The sequence below is a fragment of the Antechinus flavipes genome, chromosome 4 (genome assembly GCF_016432865.1).
Source record: "Antechinus flavipes isolate AdamAnt ecotype Samford, QLD, Australia chromosome 4, AdamAnt_v2, whole genome shotgun sequence".
NCBI classification, from domain to species: domain Eukaryota; kingdom Metazoa; phylum Chordata; class Mammalia; order Dasyuromorphia; family Dasyuridae; genus Antechinus; species Antechinus flavipes.
The window spans coordinates 195,509,481-195,527,978 of record NC_067401.1 but is presented as its reverse complement, the minus strand read 5'-3'; the positions used below and the strand labels follow the sequence as shown (position 1 = coordinate 195,527,978).

At 36.5% G+C, this 18,498-nt stretch overlaps 1 protein-coding gene across 1 annotated transcript in view; it reads right to left on the bottom strand.

Moving 5' to 3' along the window:
- Nucleotides 1-18,498, bottom strand: part of PNPLA1 (patatin like phospholipase domain containing 1) — a 75,662-nt gene that overhangs the window by 15,842 nt on the left and 41,322 nt on the right. The window contains exons 4-6 of the mRNA XM_051996615.1: nt 16,471-16,680; nt 13,756-13,816; nt 4,318-5,064 (exon numbers count right to left, since the gene is read on the bottom strand). Of these exons, the coding sequence (XP_051852575.1) occupies nt 4,318-5,064; nt 13,756-13,816; nt 16,471-16,680 (1,018 nt within the window). The remainder of the gene's footprint in view (nt 1-4,317; nt 5,065-13,755; nt 13,817-16,470; nt 16,681-18,498) is intronic.

Here is an 18,498-nt window from a genome sequence, read left to right as displayed (position 1 = left end):
GGATCAAATCAAATAATACTAATAAAGCATTTAACATATAATCCCTGGAACATAGTAGGCACTACATAAATGCTAACCATTATTATTGGTATTAGTGTTGTTTTTTGATTCACATATTTGAATCTTAGAACCTCAGAACATATAACCTTGGACTAGAAGGACTGGTTTTATACCTTAGCTCTGCCACTTACTAATTGTGACCATAGGAAAATCACTTGAGCTCTCTGCAGCCTCAATTTCCTCTTACTTTCCTTACCCAAATGAAATGATGAAAATATTTGGTAAATCTCAAAATGCTGGATTGTTATTCAGTCATACACAACTCTTTGTGACTGCATTTGGGGTTTTCTTCTCAAAGATACTGAAGAAGGTTATCATTTTCTTCTCCAGCTCATTTTCCAAATGAGGAAATAGGCTTTCATGACTTACCTAGAGTTACACAGCTAAAAAGTGTCTCAGACTGGATTTTAACTCAGGTCTTCCTGACTCTAGCCATAGCACTCCATCTACTGAACCACCTATCTGCCCTAAAGTACTGAATAAATGTCAACTATTATTAGATAACATCTGAAATCCCTTCTAGCTCTGAGGTCTAAGATTCAAATATATGAATCATATAATAACAACAATAATAATACCATTAACAACAGCTAGTATTTATACAATGTTTATTATGTGCCAGGCATTGTGCTAAGTACTTTATTAATATTATTTCATTTGATTTTCACAACTTGAATATCTAAGAATTATATTCCTCTTCAATGCTCAAATGAATGAATACCTGACAATTATGTAGCACTTTATAATCATTATCTCATTTAAAGAACACAATAATTTTATAAGGTAGGTATTATAAGCATCATTAGCCTATTTTATAGATGACAAAACTAAAGTCCTTAGAAATTAAGTTATTTCTTTTTCTTTGTTTGTTGTTTTCTTTCTCAAGGTTTTTTCCCCTTTTGGTCTAATTTTTTCTTGCATAACTTGGCAAATATGGAAATATGTTTAAAAGAATTATACATATTTAATTTTTATCAGATTATTATTGTCTTGGGGAGGGGGAAGATAAGTGAGGAAGGGAAAAAAATGAATGTTGGAAATTATCTTTTTATGTATTTGGAAAATAAAATACTATTGAGGAAAAAATGATATTGGATTAAATTACTTCTATAGTATCTGTCAAAAAAAAGTTTTGAGTTCCAAATTCTATCCCTCCTCTTCTCCCTTCCCCACTTCCTGATATAAGAAGCAATCTGATATAGGTAACATATGTTTAATCATGTAAAACATTTCCATATTAGTCATTTCAAACAAGTGTCAAACAATAACAACAAAAGAGACAGAAAAAAGAAGAAGGAAAGAAAAAAAAGAAAGAAGGAAGGTAGGAAGGCAAGGGGGGAGAAAAATTTGGAACACAAAGTCTTACAAAAATGAACGTTGAAAACCCTCTTTACATGTATTTGGAAAAATAAAATACTATTGAAAATTAATTTTTAAAAAAAATTTAGTGTTTTTCAATTGGATACATAGCTTGGTACCTCAGGAATGATCCCATAGTGGGTGTGAGAGGATTTCATGTGAGTTCTTGATTGATGTTAGAAAGAATTATGGAAATATTCTTACTATTACCCATCTGTGCATTTGGAAAAAATGAGATAGTGGGGCTGAAAAGTCAGCAATTGTGTCTAAAACCACCTCTCTCAAATATACTTAGGCTCCTGTGGATTTCCTGGGATTCCAAATAACTTTTAAAAAAACGTACACAACTTAATACATTTGGACCTTCAATGCACAGGAACTTCTCTGAACCACAGACTCCCACCTCCATTCCCTCCCAGACACAACCTCTTATCACAGCTAAGGGTTCCAAAAGCCATTTTCTACTGTTATGCTCAGTGCCCAGGCACATGATCAGACACAGTGCTAACAAAGTCAGTACAAGGCCAAGCTGCAGTTGGTTACAAGGAAGGCTTTGTTCCTGAATTGGCAATGGTCCTGACCTGATGGAGCTAAGCAAGTGGAGAACTGGGCCTGAGGGTAGAATTAATCAATCATTCACTATGAATTAAGAAGCAGATTTGAGTCTAGTGGCAGATTTGATGAAAGCCAAGTACCTTTAATGAATATGAACTGTTCCTCTAAGTTCAGGTGGAACAGTAGACAGTGCTCTGGGTCTAGAATCAGGAAGATTTGAGTTTAAATATGGCCCCAGACTAGCTCTGTAATCATGGACAAGTCATTTAACTTCCATTTGCCTCTGTTTCCACAACTATGAAATAGTTCCTCTTTCTCAGGGTTATTGTGAAGATCAAGTGAGATAATATTTGTTAACACATTTTTGTTGAGTCGTTTCAGTTGGTTCAAACTCTGTGATCCTATTTGAAATTTTCTTGGCAAGGATACTGGAGTGCTTTGCTATTTCCTTTTCCAGCTCATTTTACAGATTAGGAAACTGAGGCAAATAGGGCTAAGTGGTTTGGCCAGGATAGAATAGCAAGTAAGTGCCTGGAGCCAGATTTTTAACTCAGGTTTTCCTCACTCCAGGTCCAATGGTACATCCCAGGACTTTTTAAACTTTTTGTACTTGTAACCCCTTTGTATCCAAGAAACTATTTTGCAACCTCAAGTATATAGATATACAAAATAGGTATACAAATCAAACATTTACTGATAATAAATCATAATTTTGTGACTCTCACATTCAGTTATACAATCCCATATAGGATCACAAACCATAGTTTAAGAAACTTTGCTCTATTCCTTGCTGAATGCTAAATAAATACCTGTTTCCTTTCTTCCTATTGGAAGCCAGAGATTCCCTAAGCATACTATAAGAAAGTGGACCAGTCCAGATTCCACCATGATTTGCCCGTCACATCACTACAATCTAAGGAACTCTGGACTTAGTCCATCCTAAAGAATAACTGAACTTTCCTGAAAGCATTGCCATAACTCAATCAGAATGTGAGCTTCTCAGGACTAGAAACCATTGGCTTTCTCTTTGCATTCCCAGTATTTAATACAATACTTGGAACATGGTGAACATTTAATAAATATTTTCCCCTTTTTCATTTATAATCCCAATCATCCTTGAATTATATGGCTCATTTGTCTACTGTTCATCAAGACAGAACAAGAGAAATAGCTACAAATTTCCAACACTGGCTTCAAATCTCACTTCTGAGAACATCTTAGGCAAATCCTTTTATTTCTCTGAATACCAGTTTTCTCATCTGTAAAATGAAGAAATTGAACTAGATGGCCCCTATGGCCTCTTCTGGCCTTAAGATTATGATTTTATAATTTCCAGAAGCATAGGATTCAGAGTTTCATATTTGTAGCTGACTCTAGAGGAGCTAAGAGGCTTGCTTCATATCACACTGAGTGGGAGAGTGGGCAAAGCACTGGACTTGAAGGGAGACCTAGCTCTAATGCTGAGCTGTACGAGCCTGGGCAAGTCAATTAACTTTTCAGTCTCAATTTCCTCATCTGTAAAATGGGAATAAAAACAAAATCTAAACCAACCAGGACTGTTGTGAAGAGCAAATAAGCTAATATATCTAAAGAATATCATAAATCTTAAAAGATTACATAAAGCTATTATCATTAGTAAAAAGGCCAGGACAAGAACTCCCAAAGACAATTCCACTAACCCATGCTTTCTATCAATTATGACCTTAGGCAAATGATGTCACCTCTATAGGACTTGCTTTTCCTATATGTAAAACAGACAGAATATAACATAGTACCGCAAAGATCACATGAGATAAATTTTTCATTGTGCTTTGTAACAATAAATCAATCTGTCAATGTGAAATCGTTCACTTACCATCATCATGCAATGACTTTCACTTCCATTATCCTATCTGAGCCTCATAGCTACCCTATGAACTTAGCTGAGCAGGGATCATTATTCCCATTTTAGAAATAAGAAAACTGATAGTCGTTTTGTCCATGATCACACAATAAATGAGAGGCAGAACTGAGATGAAAACTCAGATCTCCTATTTATCAGACCTCTGCAAAGTTGAAATGGAGGAGAAGAAGGCTTGGGATGATTATTCCTCAGGTGGAAATCTCCCAGCTTTGTCAAGACTGTGATTATGGCATAGCTTGTGCTAAAGGTGAAACTTTAGCTTGTTAAACACAGAGGGACTCTGTTGATTTTTCCTTCAACCCTGAAGATAGATAAAAAGAGAATCCTACAAAATTTTAAATTTTTAAAATTGTAACTATTTTAAACTGATTTTTTTCAAGTTGTGAAATAATTTCCAGAAGTGAAAGCCCATAAGAAATCCCATAGAAAAAACGTGGTACCTTGGGACTGGGGTATGACATCATCCTCCATGGATGATACCTGCACAGGAGATGCTGAAGGTGAATTCAGAGGTATCCGTGGAAGATATAGCTCAGCTGGAGATGCAGGAGATAATGTTGGTGATGGCACTATGACCGACGGAAGCATTTGTACAGGTACTGATACTGGTGACTGTACTGGGGATGAGACAGGAAACTGCACAAAAGGTGATAGAGAAGACTCCATGGGTAGAGGTGAGAAAGGAAGTCCTAAAGGTGATTGCACAGGAGAGAGATGCACAGATGATTGCATGAATGATGGAAGTGACTGAGCCACTGACTGAACAATTGGTGATATGGGTGACTGTTCAAGGGGTAATGAAACTGGCAGTCCCATAGATGAGACAGGTGACAAAGGTGATGATGGAGGAGAGACAGGTGAGACAGGTGGCTCTACAGGTGACTCTATGAGTGATGGAACTGATACTGTAGATGACTGTATGGAAGGTGATAAAGGGAGCTGGACAGATACAGATTCAGGTGCTTGCACAGCAAAGGAGTCAGATGGACCATCATCATCCTTCACAGTTCTCTTGGTGACTTCATTCAAAGTGTGGCTTGAGAGTTCTGACAAGCTGGCTTGTGTGGTCTCTGGGTTCTGCTCATCAGTCACTCCCCATTCTCTGCATCGGTACAGATTTCCAAAACAGAACACTTCCACCCGGGGGAACATTAAATTCTTGGTGGGGGATTCCAAATAAACAGCATCTAGTAAAGATAATAGAATGAGTATCTTCATGTCAATCTTAAAACCTCCCTACACTGGCAAAGCATTTGAAAATAAAATTTTATATTGATATTATTTTATTTTTAGCTTTTTCTCAATAATATTCTATTTTTCCAGTTACATGTAAACATAGTTTTCAACATTCATTTTTATAAGATTTTAAGTTCCAAACTTTTTTCTCTTCTTTCCTTTTTCCCTCCTTCCCCAAGACAGCAGGCAAGCTGATGTGTTACACATATACAATCATTTTAAACATATTTCCATATTTGTTTTATTGTGAAAGCAAAATGAGAACAAAAGGGAAAATTATTTTTTATTTTTAATTGCTAAAATCCCATAGAGAAGGGAAAGAAAGCATCTTTTACTCAGAACTTGAGGGCAATTCTGGTTCAGCCAATTACTGTGGGCAACTAGGTGACACAGTACATAGACCTCTGGACCTAATCAGGAAGACTCATCTTCCAGAATTCAAAACTGGCCTCAGAAACGTATTATGTGCTCCTGAGCAAGTCACTTAATCCTGTTTGCCTCAGTTTCCTCATCTGCAAAATGAGCTGGAGAAGGAAATGGTAAACCACTCCAATATTTTTGCCAAGAAAACTTAAATGAGGTCATAAAGAAGCAGACCTATGGAGTATAAAATTGTCTAATCTACAATAAAAAAAAAAAAAAAAAACAAGGAAAAACTCTGAGCCAATGGTACTTTCTTTAAGGGTTCCTGATCCTCTCTAATGAAATGAACTTCAGCTCTTCTTCATGATCTGAGATGTCCACGATCCCCATGATCTTTTTTTATAGGATTCAACACCCAAACATACAGAGAAGAGACATGGTAAAATACAGAATTTCATTAGGTGATAGGCCTTCCTCTTGAAGATCAAAAATTATGTATCAGACCAAAAATGGTATGGGGAGGAAGGCGGTTTGGATTGGGTAAAGCAGGAGCATTTCCATTGACAAAATGGTCATAATATGACAACCTGTTCATGTTGGACATGAGAGAATGGTCTAGAGGTACAAAAATAAGTTGGAGGGATTCCAAAGAATCAAGTCATCTCATCCACACTAGCTTTGCACATGGAATTTGAGTAAAACAGGATGGAGATATCTGTCAGCATTCTTGTAGTGCATACATGATTTTCATAACTAATAAACAAATAGTGGACCTTCTATTTTTAATTTGAAGCTTATTATAAAGGCCTACTAAAAGAACCTATCTTATCTAATTATCCCTATATAATTTATATAAAATAACAAAATGATCAATACTGATTGGAATAGCGTTGGGATCCAATGAATCATTTCTTAAAGACATGCCTGAAATGACTTAAACAGTACTTATTATATGTAACCTCAAACAAATCACTTGAGGCTTCATTTTCTCACCTAAAATGAACTAGATGGTCTCTCAGGTCCCTTACAGCTCTAAAACCATGATATTATCCTACAAATTGCCCATATTTATCCTACCCTACATTCTGTGCTGGACTGTCCAGGCACACTATTCTAGGCTGCCAGAGCCTTACATATCAGTCTTTGGGGCATATCCGGATAAACTTTGGAGGCAAGCTGATCGGGATGTGCAAATAGTCTGTCATAGGTGGAGCCAGAGGAAGGAGGTGTGTGGAGTTGCGTTGCACACCAGGAGAAGCTCTAGCAAGAGGACACACCCTTGCCATCTCAAGGAAGCTATTAGCAGTTTCTCCTACTAATATTAATTAACTAATACTAATAACTCCTGCAAGATACAACCTCCTGCCTCAGAGGCCAAGCTCCTTTTACTTCTCTGGATCCCAATCTGCCCAAGCTGATGTGGCTTACAGGCTACTTGGCAAATCTCAAAGAGAGAGGAATTCCCCTAACAACATTCTGATATAGACAAATAATGAAAATGACAATTCTACCTAAATTAATCTACTTTTTCAGTGCCATATCAATCAACTACCAAAAAATTATTTTATAGAGCTAGAAAACAATCTCCAGAATCAGCAAATGAATTCTATCAAACATTTAAATAAATGAAAAAAAAGAGCTAGAAAAATAATAAAAATTCATCTGGAAAAACAAAAGGTTAGGTGTATCAAAAGAATTAATTAAAAAAAAATTTAAAAAGCAAAGCTCTCGCCATACCAGACCTAAAATTATATTATAAAGCAGCAGTCATCAAAACCATTTGGTACTGCCTAAGAATAGAACCGTGGATCAGTGGAATGGGTTAGATACACAAGAAACACACTGCAGTAATCTACTGTTTGTGAAACCCAAACATTTCGGCTTCTGAGATAAGAATCTATTAACTGATAAAAATTGCTGGGAACACTAGAAAACAGTATGGCATTAGGCATAGACCAACATCTCATACCCTATGCCAAGAGTAAGGTCAAAATGAATTTATGATTTAGACATAAAGGATGATACTATAAGTAAATTAGAAGAGCAATGGATAATAAACTTGTCAAATCTTTGGAGAAGGGAGGAATTTATAACCAAATTTATAATTATATAACTAATTCTATAGAACTAGAGAACATTATGAAATGCAAAATGGATAATTCTGATTACATTAAATTAAAATGTTTTTGCACAAACAAAACTAATGCAGCCAACTTTAAAAGGGGAGCAGAAAGGTGGGGGAAAAATTTACAGCCAATATTTCTGATAAAGATCTCATTTCTAAAATATATATAGAAACTGAGTCAAATTTATAAGAATACAAGTCATTCCCCAATTGATAAGTAGTCAAAAAACAGACAGTTTACTCTACAGTCATATGAAAAAATGCTCTAAATCACTATTGAGTAAAGAAAGGCAAATTGAAACAATTCTGAAGTACCTTATTAGACTGGCTAAGATGACAGGAAAATAAAATGATAAATGTTGGCAGAGATGTGGGAAAACTGGGACACTAATGCATTGTTGATGGAATTGTAAATTGATCCAGTGATTCTGGAGAGCAATTTGGAACTATACCTAGCGCTATAAAAGTGTGCATAGTTTTTGCTCCAGAATGTCACTATTGGATCTGTATTCTAAAGAAATCATAAAAAAGAAAAAAATGTTGATAACAGTTCTTTTTGTGATGGCAAGAAATTGGAAATTGAGTGGTTGCCCATCAACTGGGGAATGACTGAATAAATTATAGTATATGAATGCAATGGAATTTATTGGAATGATGAGCAGGCTGATTTCAGAAAAACCTGAATTTACCTGAACTGATGCTGGGTGAAGTAACAGAACCAGGAGAACATTGAACACAGTTAACAGCAAGACTGTATGATAATCAACTATGATAGACTGAGCTCTTTTCAGCAATACAGTGATCTAAAACAATTTCAATAAAACTTGGGATGGTAAATGCCATCCACATCTAGAGAAGGAACTATGGAGATTGATTGCAGATTGAAGCATACTATTTTTATCCCTTTTTTGTTTGCTTTTTCTTTCTCATGTTTTTTTTCCTTTTGTCGTGATTTTTTCACATGTCCAATACTGAAATATGTTTAAAATAATTGTACATGTATGACCTATATCAGATTGGTGAGGGAGAGGTAAGAAAAGGAGAAAGAAAAAAAATTGTAACTCAAAATCTTATAAAAATGAACATTGAAACTATCTTTACATGTAATTAGAAAAATAAAATACTATTGAGAAAAAAAGAAATAAATGTATGATCTATGACTGTGGTCAGATATAACTAAGGTCTTAATGTTCCTTTGTGCTCTTCCCAATTGGAGTTGATTCTGTAAATTAGGTTTGACAAAAACTTCTGATTTTCCACCACTAGAGGGACACGTGTCCACGGACAACAGAAGTAACTGAGTATTTGAATCTCAGATTACAGAAAAGGAGAAAGATGTCTTCCATTCCACTCTATCTACTCCTAGTCCTTCAGCTTCCCCACACTTGAGTAGAGTTCTTCTGCTTAGTGGGGAGCTCCTCATATGCAGTTGGCTAGTCTTTATTATTATTATTATTCAGTTTTGGGTGACATGTTTTAGTACAAGTACAAGTACAGAAGAGAATAATCAGTATTTAAAGGGATTTGATTAAGAGCATCTGACTTTACCTAAGGCAAGAAAGTAGGACAATCTGCTTTGCAAAAAATTATCCAAAATGGGTTAAAGTAAAGCAGAATGGTCAATGGGAAGGACAGTAACAATAAATTTAAAGGACTTGATGACCTTTTGTCATCAATCTTGTCTTTTACTTAATTGTGTGATCTTGGGCAAATCAAGCTCATATATAAAATGAAAATATAATCTCTACCAAATCTACCAACTCTAAATCCTGTGGAGGAAAAAGAAGAGTAGTGTTCATCCTTAGTTTTGCCTAATTTCAATTGACCAGCCATAGTTTGAATATCTCAGTTACTGAAGATTTCCTGAATCTGAATTTTCTATAAATCTGAAGATTTACTGAAGAACCCATTGATTCTTCCTTCATCCCTCCATGTGATTCAGCAAAGGATGGAGGTTTGGACCAGAATGATTTAGTTTCAAAATATGGACAGCCATTTTGCAATGTGGTGAGTTAGAAAGAAGACCAAATATGCCAGGAAGATCAAAATTTTGAGTCTTGACTAGCTGTCTAACCCAGGGCAAGCCACCTAAGTTCTTTAGGACTCAGTTTCTTTGTTTGTAAAATGGTGTGTGTGTGTGCTGAAGTCAATGTTCTTGAATGCCCCTTTTAGCTCTAAATCTATAATACCGTGAGTACAAATTATTCAAATATCTCATGAAACAATGTAATGGACAAGTCATTAAGTAAAAGCTATATCCAATGTTAATGTCATGAAAAGGAAAGAACAACTCCAGGAAGGGGATAGATGTCTTCAGGAATGTCAGGATACAGGATCCTCCTGGTGGCAAAGAGATCTCATGGATGGAGACTGAGGGTGGAGAAGGTGGATGAACAGGAAGAAATACCTGCTCAGCATCACTTTAGGAGGGAGGAGCAGTGTAAAGAAAAAAAATAGCCTTACAAATGTCTAAATATAGGGTCAGACTGAAGTGTTGATGATGCTACTTTGGTGCAGTGCCAATTCCTAAGTCTGACTCTTCAGTCATGCCAGTTCTTAGACATGAATTATCTGTGGGTATGAGGCATAGGGTTGCACCATTCCCATTCTTTTGGTTTGAGGAAGGAATGGACCCAGGGTGCATTATGTGAATACCAATGGCAATTTATCTACTCTAAAAGCGATAACCATTTCTTGGTCAAAATGGCTTAAATCTGAGAAATCCAGACTTTTCACGATGACTCTTACCCCAACCTCAGATGGCTGAAAGTAATCAAATTTAGCCTGCTTAGAGAAGTATAGGATGTCACAATTGAAGGGGGCTTCAAAGGTATGACCTACAGGACTCACCCAAACAACACATAGGCCAGTATGTTATAGTATGTTCAATCATTTCAGTCATGCTGATTCTTTGTAACCCCATTTGGAGTTTTCTCATCAGATACTGGAGTGTTTTGCCATTTCCTTCTCCAGATCATATTACAGATGAGGAAACTGAGGCAAACAGGACGAAGTGACTTGCCCAGGTTCACATAGCTAGGAAATATCTGAGGCCAGATTGGAACTCAAGAAGATGAATCTCCCTGACTCCAAGTCTGACATTCAATTCACTATGACACCTCTTAGCTGCCCATCGTCTAGTGCAGTAGTCCTCAAAGTGTAGTCCAAAGAATTTTTGGGGTCTCTGAAACCCTTTCAGAGGTCTACAAATTCAAAATTATTTTTTATTTCTAATATAGTAAATATCTATAAATATAACTCATGTGAACAAAAATTCTTTGAACAGATCCTCGATAGTTTTTTAACAACATGAAGATACTGAGAACAAAAGTTTGAGAACCACTGGCTCTAGTGTATTGGTTCTCAAACTTATTTGACTTAGGATCTCTTTACACTCTAAAAATGATTGAGGACTCTTCACCTGCACCCTACAAAGAGCTTTTGTTTATGTAAATTAAATCTATTAATATTTACCAAACTAAAAATTAAAACATTAAAACTATAAAAATAGTTTGCCCCCCCCCAAAAAAAAAAAAGAAAGAAAATAGTTTGGCCCTCATGGAAAGGATGATAGATTTAGAGTCAAATAATGATGTTTCAAATCTAATCCTACTTACAATCTAAGTGATTCTAGGTCTCAGTTTCCTCAACTATAAAATGAGGTGAGTTGAATTAGGTGAAGTCTAAGATCCTTCCACTTTTAAATATACAGTGTTTGACAAGACATCATTCTTGTCCAGCTTTCCACTTCCCAAGGCGGCCTGATCTAGTTTGTGAGCAGCTAGGGTGGTACAGTGGATAGAGTGCCAGGAGTGGAGTCAAGAGGATCTGAGCTCAAATCTAGCTTCTGACACTTACTAGCTATGCGACGTCAGGTAAGTCACTTAACCCTGAATGCTCCAAAAAGAAAGAGAAACTAGTTCCTTACAAGGAATCACACAGAATTTTTCAGTACTTCCTACTCTTTTCTTAGAGGTTCTGTCCTCATGAGCCAAGCATAACAAATTTAACCCTCTTCCACACAATAGTTCTTACATGATTGAACATCTACAACCTATATCAGATTGCTTACTCTCTTGGAAGGGGGAGGGACAGGGACTAGAATTTGGAATTCAATCTTTTAAGAAAAAAAAAGAATGTTAAAAGTTGTTTTTACATGTAATCAGGGAAAAAATATTGTTTTTTTTAAAACAAATTAATGAATGAATACTTAAAGATACTGATCTTGTCACCCTTAAATTTTCTCTTCTTCAGGGTAAATTTCCTCTTTCCCTATTTCCTACCATCAAGTGCTCTCCTATCCTGTGACCATCTTAGTTGTCCTCTGGGCACATCAGCTTGCCAATGTTCTTCCTCAAACATGACACTCAGAAATGAATCCGACACTCCAGCTATATTATGAGTGGGGCACAGTAAAGCAAAACTGCCACTTCCCTCATTCTGTATGCTATTTAATGTTATTGTTGTTGTTTTGTTGCAAGGGGGAAGAAGACAGCTGTAATAATCAAAATTAACTGATGCTAAAGCATTTTTTTCTGATCATGTTATTACCTACCCAAATGATTTAATGACTCTTTATTGTAGATAGAATAAAGACCTCAGTGTCACCTTTGAGACTTTAAATCTTCTTTCATCATATTCCTATATTTGTTCCTTATGTTCTAGTCTAGGGCTTCTTAAACTTTTTCACTTACAACCTTTTTTCACCCAAGGAATTTTTACACAAAACACTTACTGATGATAAATCATAATTTTGCAACCCTCACATTCAGTTACTGGGATCACAGCCCATAGTTTAAGAAGCTTTGCTTTAACCAAACTAGACTACTCACTCTTTCCTAAACTGTTCTTTCCCACCTCTTCAGATCATAGATTTAGATGACCTTAAAGGTCATCTAATCCCACTTCCTCAGTTTTCAAATAAGAAAACTGAAGCCCAGAGAGCCCCTTATGAATGACTTGCCCAAGATCACACAGGGAATTTGATCAAATAATAAACATTTACCAAGTGCCTATTTCCTCATCTGTAAAATGAGCTGGAGAAGGAAATGACAAACCACTCCAGTGTTCTCGCCAAGAAAATCCCAAATGAAGAGTAGGACATGACCAAGAACAAGTAAACAAACTGCTAAGCATTGGAGATTTAAAAACACACACACACACACACACACACACACACACACACACACACAAAACCACTAGCAAACAAACAAAAAAACCAAAAGATAATCAGTCCCAGTCCTCAAAGAATTTACAATCTAATGGAGGACAGGTTTTGAGGGAGAGATAATGAGGTCTGTACTAGACATATTGAGTTTAAGATCTCTACTGGACATTTAGTTCCAGGTTAAAGTTGGATTTTGAAAGTCAGTTAGACATGTATTGGTCAACCTGCCATCTAAGGAAGGGAGTGAGGGGAAGGAGGGGAAAAATTGGAACAAAAGGTTTGGCAATTGTCAATGCTATAAAATTCCCCATGCATATAACTCGTAAATAAAAAGCTATTAAAAAAAGAAAGAAAGAAAGAAAGAAAGTCAGAGATGTGAGATTGGAGGCCAGCAGAGGGATTGGGTCAGGAAAGGCAGATCTGAAAATCACAGACACAGATATCAGAGGAAGAATTTGGATCTAGGTCCACTAAATTGAGAGTTAGTATTCTTTTTGGGAGTCATCATAGTGACTGTCAATTCACAAGAATGCTTTGTTAACCAGAATACCATGATCTTCAACTATTACAGTGAAATATGAGTTTAAATATCTTTTGTTTTTTGGAGATGAATTTCTTTGAATTTCTTTTCTACATAACTGTTTTTCAAAGACCCCTTGGGAACACCACTGGAGGTGTTCATGTAGAAGCTAGCTAGCCAATGGAAAGAGGTCCCTGGGTAGGACCTGGAGTGTTGTAAATGGAATCAAGGAGAACTAAGTTCAAATCCAGCCTTAGACACTTACTAACTGTGGAATACTTGACAAGTCATTTTCATCTCTACCTTAGTTTCCTCATCTGTAAAAGGGAGCTAATAATTGTACCTACCTCCCAAGATTGTTGTGAGGATAAAATGAAATAACACTCTAAAGTATTTTGCAAACCTTAAAGTGATATGTAAATGCTAGTTATTATTAGTGTTATTATTATCTCTTCCCTTTTACTCACTCAGTCTCTTCAAGTATAAAACTGTGTCCTGATATCCCCGGTAGTAGTATTCATGCAGGGCCTGAGGAGAAAAGCATCATGAAAACCATTGTTTCTCCCACTCCCACTGAAATACTGGTAGGGACTGTAAGGAGAACCAGGGCTTGCTTTTTCCGTCCCTCAGAACTATCAAAGGGTTAAAAATTTATCCTCAACTAGATCAGTAGAAAGTAAGCTCCTTAAGGACAAGGAGTGCTTCATTTGCACAATACCTGACATACAGTAGTTGCTTAATAAATGCTTGTTGAATTCAATTGAGCCCTTACAGCCTTTTTTCTTCTGGGATTGACATTCTATTATACTCTCCACAAATGATATTTTAAGTCTCTTTTCTTTTTCCAAACTTCCTGCTTTCACCAACTTCTAAGTCCCAGCCAAGGACCTCACCTCCAATTTCATAAGAAAATAAAAGACCTCTACTGTGTACTTTCTCATCTCCCCTATTCCACACCACTAAACTCTGGTTGTCATCATCTTTCATTCTATTCTCCTTTGCAATAGTCTCTGAAGAGGTAGTCTTCATCCTAGCTAAGATCAACACTTCATCATGGTGCTCTTGATTCCACTTCCTCCCATCAGTCCCAGGAGCCTGTCCCTCAATTATTCTCTCTCTTTCTTGTATCTTTAATTTCTCCTTATCCACTGGTTCCTTCTTCACAAGCTCCTGGATATTTCTCTCCTCTCTTTAAACATCCTTTTCCTTGGTGACCTTATCAGTTCACATGGGTCAAGTTGTCATCTCTATGCAGATATCTCTTAGTTTTCTCTATATTCAGTCCTAATCTCTCTCCTGAGCTTCAGCTCCATAAGATCAAAGACTAGGTGGACTTTGAAATCTGAAGTCCTATAGGCATTTCAAACTCAAGATATCTAAAGTGGAACTAAATAGTAAACAGAGCTCTGGGCCTGGAGTTAGGAAGATCTAAATTTAAATCCAGCCTTAGGAGCTTATTTACTTTGTGATCTTGTTCAAATCATTTTTAAAAAATTTTTATATGCCTCAGTTTCCACAACTATAAAATGGAAATACTAATAACATCTATCTCCCAAGTTTGTTGTAAGGATCAAATGATCTAATATTTGCTAACCACTTAGCACAGTACTTGGCACATTTTTGTTATTCAGTCATTTCAGTCATGATTGTCTTTTTTATCACCCCAATTGGGGTGTTCTTAACAGAGATATTGGAGCAGTTGTCATTTCATTCTCTAGCTCATTTTACAGATGAGGAAACTGAGGCAAAGTTGAATGTCTTGCTCAGGGTCACTAAGTGTCTGAAGCAAGATTTGAACTCAGTTCTTCTTGATTCCAGGTCTAGCACTCTATCTACTGCATCACCTAACTGCTCCCAGCACATAGCAGGTGCTTAATAAATGTTTCTTTTCTTCCTTTCTCTAAAATGCATCCCCTTTCCAAGCATTCCTGTTTCTTCTGAGGTACCACTATTGTGCCAATCTTGAAGTTATCCTTGACTTTTTCTTCATTCTCATCCCAGGATCCAATCAGCTGCCAATTTTTATTGAGTCTAATATCTTTTAGTCTGTTCTCTAATGTCTCCTCTATCTCTACTCTGGTCAGATTGCTGTCATCCCTGTTTCCCATCTTCCTAAGGCTACCTAACTGATATTACTAAAAACAATCTGGCCACGTCACTCCCCTTCTCAAAAATTTCCAGCACCTTTGTATTGCCTCTAGGATGAAGAGCAAACTTCTCTGCTTGGCATAATTGGCATGAAATGGTTTCCACCTACTTTTCTGGTCTTATTATTAACTTCTTCATACTCATCATTCCAATCAAACAAGCCTGCTCTTTCTTCCCTACATGTAGCATCCTATTTCCTCTCTTCAGGTCTCAGCATAGGCTGTCCTCCCTGCCTAGAATACAGTCCTTTCTCACTCTGCCTTAAAGAATCCCTAGCTTTCTTTAAGGTGCAGCTCAAGTTCCATAGCTTATAGACTTTTCCTGATCCTCCTAATTGTTAATTAAATTACTTTGTATAGATTTTGTACTTGCTCTCTGAGGGCAAAAGCCTTCATTTTTGTCTTTGTATACTCCAGTGCCTAATATGGTAAGCACATAGTAAGCACTTAACAAATGCTTGTTGAACTAAATTTCTCTCTGCTTATGTGAGTCTAGTCCTTGTGAGTCTCTCTATAAGCCTATAGATTTTATGGGATCCTAATGAGAATTCATGAAAAAAGAAATAAACTTAAGACTATTTAGACATTAATTTGAGTGATAACTTCAGAATGTTCTCAAATTCCCCAATTTCCACATTTGTTTCATTGGTCACAAAATTTGGTGCCACAAAGGACCTCAGAGAGTATCTACTTTTTTATTTTACAGAAGAACAAACTGAAGTCTAGGAAAATTAAGTCACTCACCCAAAAGGTGCACTGGTTCCAAAAGGGTGGATTCCAATTTAAGTTTACTACAAGTCAATGACCTCAATTTCAAAGAGAGTCATTGAGATAGAAGCACACTAGATGGATTTGGATTCAAATCTCTTCCTTACTATCTTGGGCAGGCCATTTATACTCTTAGGCCCTCACTTTGCTCATCTCTAAAATGGAGGAAGGCTAGATTAGATGAGGTCCCTTCTAAATCACTCTCTATGATCTTGAACAATCTTCCTTCCTCTTCAAAAGATGATTACAGAACCTCTTACCACTTACCATTAGGTCTGGGGGAAAGAGCGCATGGGTCATTCGGGTAATATTTTCCAAGGAGAACTGGAAGGTACAGTTGAATAACTGGAAGTCATGAAAGATAGCCGGGCAGTCTCTGGGGCAAATATCTTGCTGGCCACTGAAAGCTGAGATGGTAATTGAGTCTGTCCAGTAGGAGCATGGCTGCATTCCAGTGAAACCGCCATCAATATACCTCTGTTTTTGGAAGTAGGAGGAAGAAGGGAACAAAAATGTTGGAAGTTGGGAGTTATTTATTTGTTTATCGATTATGCCTTTGAGTGTCTTTGGGAAATACATCTGTAGTAATGTACCAGGAAGTTTTTCATTCAAGGATATTTGAATTCTAGAATGTTAGGATTACATAGGGCCTTAGGGATCATCTACATCAAGCACTAGTTTCTGGCTCTCAAAATTATTCCTGACAAAGATTTTTAATTCTTTAAATTTATGACATAGAAAACTGACTCTTCCTCTCTTCCTTTGTCCCAATTATATTCTATTTCTTTCTTCCAACTTCAGATTCCTCCCTTTCATTAGCCTCCCTGTTTGGCAATTAGAGTTCTTTATGATCACTCCAACTTTCTTTCCAGGATGATTAATCCCATGCATTCACTCAACCTTCCAACCATAAATAGCCTCTCTATTTTCTGTATGTGACATAAAACATCTCTGTCCTATTCCCAATGTCTTCCTTCCTCATTCTGTTTTTTGAAACCCCTAGCTTCTTTCCTAATTCAACTCAAATGTCATCTTTTGCATTCATGTAAGGAGCCTATTCTTAGCCCCAATTGTTACCACTGTCTCCCAAAATCACTTTGAATTTATTTTGTTTATATCTTGGATTTACTTCTCTAGGAATATATTCTGTCTTTCCAGGAGAATGTAGATTCTTTGAGGGCAAAACCATTTCAGTTTTCAGTTCAAAATTTCCTATTTATAGGAATATAGGAAGTGCTATTAAGCATTTACTTAAGCTATTAATTTAATTAAGCTCTTACTGCAGATGCTAAGAATATCCCACAAGAATTTATCATCATCATAGATTTAATGTTGAAAGGGACCTTAGAAGTTATCAAGTCCATTTTACAAATGAGTAAATGACTTGCTAAAGGTCACCTGATTCCTAATCCAATGGAGGATCTTCACTAACCTGGATGTTGCCTGGGAAGGGAAGATGGGAGATGCTGGAACCAACTCTAGCTCCCTTGAGCCAATGATTAAAATTTCAGTGTGAGCATTTACACCTCTGAAATTAGTAAATAATACTTGATTTGTTATTTTGTTGATCACCTTAACTTAAAGTAATGGGGAAAATGTTAATAAGGCAGATTAAAAAATTGTGTTAGGTGTGTGCATTTTTTTTTTTTTTTGGAGTGGTTGTTAAACTTTTATTAGCAAGCTTCTAGGTTTAGGACTAGTACTAAAATACACACCCAAATAGCTCTCAGAGAATGTATACCTTTTCATAAGGTTACTCCACTGGCTAAAGCCATTGTCTCCAAAAGACCTTTGTGAAAATGGGAGGGAAGAAGCTGGGATGGAGAAACCTATGGAGTCATTGTCATGCTCAATCAATTAAATTCTTACCCATCTTTTCAAATGCTCCCTCTTCCATGAATCCCTCCTTGATCTAATTCAGTTTTTTATGATCTTTTTCTTTTGGAACCTCACATGGTACTTTGAACATCTCTTAAGCACTTATCATGCATTATTTTATATTTGAAAAAAAAAAGCACCTATTATATACCTACTGTGTATTAGGTATTGTGTTAAGCACTTTACAACTATAATCTCATTTGATCCTTAAAACAATCCTGAGAAGTAGGTGCTATTCGTATCTCCATTTTGTAGCTGGGAAAACTATGGTAAGCAGAGGTTAAGTGACTTGCTCAGGGTTACACACCTAGTAAAGATGTGGAGCTGGATTTGAACTCAGGTCTTCCTGACACCAAGACCAATACTCTATCCACTGAGCCACCTGTTGCCTCTTTGTGTCCATGTTAAATCCTCCTA